A 4828-nucleotide genomic window follows, 5' to 3' on the forward strand; every position below is an offset into this window, starting at 1 on the left:
GTCCGCCCTTCGGTGTGGTGGTGTTCCTGCCCTGCGCTCTCCACAGCAAGTGGCGCCGGGAACCCTATAAGACTGTTTTGTTTTTTTTCCTTGAAGATTTGTAAAAATTAATGGTATACTCGTAAAAATTTCAAGGTTCACACCAGTCTTAAAAGTTTAGGGACTGCTTTGCATCATGATGCCTCTTATACTAAGCTGTATCCTTAACGCTGGATTACTGAATAAAATATGTTGTGTATGTATGTATTTTTCTTTTTTTATTCCTTTATAGGGGATATTTTAAACCTACAGGTCTATTATCCTTGGGAGTTCCTTTCCAGCTCTCCTTGCAGAACAGTTGTATTCCCATTAATGACATCTGGAGTTACCTACTGGGTGATCAAGTCCTTGCAGCAGCTGGACATATGTTCAAGTTGCATCAACAGCTACACCCTTCTTGTATCACCTCGCCTTCTCTTTACAATCTTTTCTTTCATACTTGACTATAGTGTTTATCGATTAGCTCCTTTCTGGGAAGTGGATCCATGGAAAGCACTGGTACTTCTTGCCGGATCGTATGTCACTCTGGTATTTTATACAAGAACGTTTACCAACACGCTTGAAGGACTTCTCTTTGCTCTTCTGATGGTATTGGTTTCCTCAAGAAAGTCTGATGGCAGCTTAGCAGAGCCTACAAGCAGCTCTCTCGTGGGTATTATAACAACTGCTGGGTTTTTCAACAGGCCAACCTTTCTGGCATTTGCTCTAATGCCCCTGCTTTACTGGGCAGGTTTAATTGTTGACTCTCAAAAGAGCGTTAAAACTGTCATAAACCACTTTTTGAAGCTTGTCCTATGTGCATGTTTTACTGCCATTGTTTTCATAACAGCCGACACCTTCTATTTTACCTCCGTGGGCTTAGACAACATCTACAGCATTAGAAAGAGCAGCCTATTTGATTTAATAGGTCAATTAAATGAGAAAATGATAGTAACCCCTTTCAATTTTCTCAGCTATAATCTTAATCCTCATAATCTTGCACTGCACGGAAGTCACCCACGAGTTACACATTTTACAGTCAATGGAATAATGCTCTTTGGGATCTTACATATTCTGGCCATTGGTGCCGGTTTTAAAATGTTAAAGAAGTATATCCATCAATTAATAGGGGTCAGATCATATTACCATGGGTCGTCTGGGCTATTGGTGCATTCCGAGGGCAATCCAACATTACTGCTGTTTTATTTTGTTCCCTTGGCATTTCTCTCCCTATTCAGTCACCAAGAACCTCGGTTTCTCATTCCCCTCATCTTGCCATTAGTCCTGTTCAGCACATCACAGAATAGAGCTATGAAGTGGAAACATGTCATTATTATTTTCAATATTGTCGGGGCTTTGCTGTTTGGGTGCTTACACCAAGGAGGACTGATACCATGTTTGTTTCACTTGGAGCAACTCATGCGCTCTCCAGAGTCCTCAAACCATCCAAGACACTATACTCTACTCTTTGCTCACACCTACATGCCTCCTAGGTCTCTGCTTAACATCAAGAAGAGAGACACGCATATAGAAGTCATTGATATGGCTGGGTCTGAAGAAGAAACCCTCTGCCAAACAGTGGAGCAGCAAGCAAACAATTTTACCTGCAACGACTGTCATGTCTTTGTTATAATCCCTGGTACAGTCAGAGCCACAATTACAAAATGTGGTGTCTCATTCAAGAATGAGACTTTGATATTTCCACACTTATCAATGGAAGACCCACCACAAATATCCTTTCTATTCAGTGGAAATTGGAGGAGTCAGTTAGGACTGTACATCCTTCAGCTAGACAGAGATCAGCAGAGCCTTTAGATTTGAGGAGAACAATGTTTTAGTTTTTCACTTCACTTGGGCGCTGCCCAAAGGTGCTGCGGGACCTTCCTCTTCACAGATCCAACTTCAGCACAAGTAGTGGCACTGGGAGCTTCCCTGAGTCTCTTTATTCCCCTTCTTCATGCTCCTACACTCACCAGCATAGCCAGTTCTGGATAGAACCTGCTTAAAATTTGAGTTATCCAGCCCCATGTGGGGTTTCATAGGAAGCTGTGTAATTTTCCTGATGAGAGAGGATGAAATCAGAGGCCACCAAAACAGTGATTCAAGTATAGCTCTTTCCATGTGAGATTTATTTTTGAAAGTTCTTATAATGTCTGACAGAGGATTTGTGGATTGTGTGGTTTTTACTGATAACAGGCATTAACCCAGCTGCTGGAGAGAGGTTACAGGACTAGACAAAAGCTGGTCTGACTCAATAAGGTTTTATTTTTATGCTCTTAAAGAGCCTCCACTCAGTTATTAGACCAGATTGCAGGCACAATATAGGCACCAGCACTGTAATACTGTCTTGGGTGGTTCTGTCTTGAAAAATCCCCAGTGTTGATCTGACAGAATCTGATTTAGAACACAGAAGATGCTTCAGCACAAGTACTTCTGCTAAATCCTAAAATCCAAGCTTTGCCTGTTTAGCGTTTCTTGCCACAGTTCTATTTTTGTGGACGTACTACATATGTATTACATACAGCAGCTTGAGAATGCTGCATTTTGATGGCATGAAGCCCATCTGTTGTTTAGCTACTGCAAAGGGGACAGCCCTTCCCTTGCGCACTCCCACTGCGGGTCTCGCAGCTTTCATGGCCCTCTCGTGGCTTTAACACTGGCAGTGGTGCACAGCGGGCCCTGCCCTGCGCTGGTTCAAGGAGCTGTGCAGGGAGAAAACAGAGAACTCAAGAGGTATTTGATCCTTTGTATGTATTTGACCAGATGGATCTCTGAACCGGCTTACCGCAGGGTTAGAGATCCACTGGTTCTGCTGCAGGGGAGCATGTGAGGATCCGAGGGAGGAGCTGCATCCCCTGTGCTCCCCTCCCCTTTCAGGAACTGCTCCCCATTAAATCAGCTTAGTGAGAATAACAGATTACATCCTGGTTCTCTGTTGGAGAGTAGTCTGATTTTAAAGCGGGATACAAATAACCGTGAGCTTCAGCTGCGAATGACGTATATGCTTAATAGTATAGCACAACTAACAATTTCTGGTTTTGCCTGCATGGACTTCTGGATCCAAAACATCCCTACGTGGAGGGAGATACTAATTTGGCACATGCATTGTAGGTCAAGCCCCTCTCTGTGAAACAAATCCGACACTTGAATTCTTTCTGCTCACAAAGGCAGTAATGCTTTTGCAGTTCTTCATTCACACAGCTTTACGTAAGGTCTTATGAGCCAGTTTTTCAGCAGAGACAATATAGGTTGATGCCAGACTCTAAAGGGAAGCTAGAAAAAAAATCCCTGTGTGAAGGATTTGCCTGTATCTTCCAAACTATACATACGGGTCTAGATTTTTAGGTAACATAGCTCTTGCTCTCTTGTAAAGCATTTTGTGTTGTCTCCCCTACATGTTCATCCCTCATCCCTCATTATTGACAGGCCTGTAAATTAAAGGTGCATGTTTTTGGGGGAGGTAGGGGGAGAGAGGGGGGGTGTGATGTTTGTACTGATGTCTCAAGAAGTGGTGGAAGTAATTATGCAAGCATTGTGACACCAAATATATTTTCAAAGCTAATTTCCTCCTTGCTCTCTTATATTAGGACAACAGCCATGTGCCACACCTTGTACTCCATGTCCTGCTTACTGTTTTCAGCTTTCTTAAACAACTTAAGTTTTGAAAATTATTTTCATAAAACTTACGATCTCTGGTAATCTCAGTGGGGGAGATCTTGAAACTCTTCAGGGACGAGATGGAGCACCACTCTCAGGGCACATTGACTTCTCTACCACTGCACAGGTAACCTGTGATACAGCCAGGAAGAGAACCTGGACTACAAATACTAACTCAGACTGAAAATACATGGCTTTTGTCTCACCAGCTAGACCTTTATAATTTACACCGTAGATGCAGTTTTTCAATCCATGCACACCTAAGTCTTTGTTGGTGGGAGGTTTAATTTTACCAGCAATACTGGAAACTGTATCTCGGATAATTTGCAAGGTTCTTTTCACCTGGGGTGATACAAAGAATGGAAATCATCTTCCGCAGTTAACTAAGTATCTAGTCAGCCGGACTAAATTGTGGAACATGCTATGAAGGAAGGTTATCTACTTTCGTCTCATTATGTTGTTAGATACAGCAACTTAAGTAAACCAGCCCAGTACATCACGTGACGCATAAATCCTTTTTCATATTTATATTTAGGATGGCTCTATTGCTCACTTTTCCCCCCTAAACCCCTCTTGCTACCATAGACTTGAGGTGTGCTTTAGGATAGCTACTGAATCTCTTTTACCTACCTGTAGAACAGGCAATTATCCTATCCATCACCATCATCATCAACTTAGAGCTCTTTTTGTATCAAAGTTGTACCAAATGTAGAATATTACTGTTGCATAGACAGAAATTGTTAAAGGAAGTCCAGTGAGAAGTTTAGTTTTATTTCAAGTTTCTTATCAAGCACTTAAAAGTGACAATCTTGACAGTATTCTGGATGATGTTTAATGTGAGTCTGCCTTCTGCCTGTTACTGAGTACTGTGGAAAGTGTAAACTGACTTTGAAATGAAAATCCATCACACCAATAAACAGCATGCTTCACGTTTTCATGCCTGGACTCGGGAGCCACTCACGGCTATGTGCTATGGAAAAGCAGCAGAAGTCCGCAGCTCGCGATCCGCGTTACACAGGCCGGGATAACGCCGGGGTCCTCCGTGGCTGGCGCAGCAGGGCGGTGCACCGCCGGCTCCAGGAGAGGCTGACGGGGTCCGGCTGTCACCAAGAGCCCGTCACTAAGGCCCCGGGGCCCGTCCACCCGCCGGCTC

The 4828-nt window shown here is 43.3% G+C and overlaps 1 protein-coding gene across 1 annotated transcript; it reads left to right on the top strand.

The window, feature by feature from the left end:
- The first annotated feature begins 237 nt into the window (after positions 1-237).
- PIGZ (phosphatidylinositol glycan anchor biosynthesis, class Z) lies at positions 238-1833 on the top strand. The gene has a single exon (XM_009702734.1). It carries the CDS (start codon positions 238-240, stop codon positions 1831-1833), a length of 1596 nt encoding a protein of 531 aa, XP_009701036.1.
- Positions 1834-4828: the final 2995 nt, after the last annotated feature.

Source organism: Cariama cristata, unplaced genomic scaffold (genome assembly GCF_000690535.1).
Source record: "Cariama cristata isolate BGI_N322 unplaced genomic scaffold, ASM69053v1 Scaffold43136, whole genome shotgun sequence".
Taxonomy (NCBI): Eukaryota; Metazoa; Chordata; class Aves; order Cariamiformes; family Cariamidae; genus Cariama; species Cariama cristata.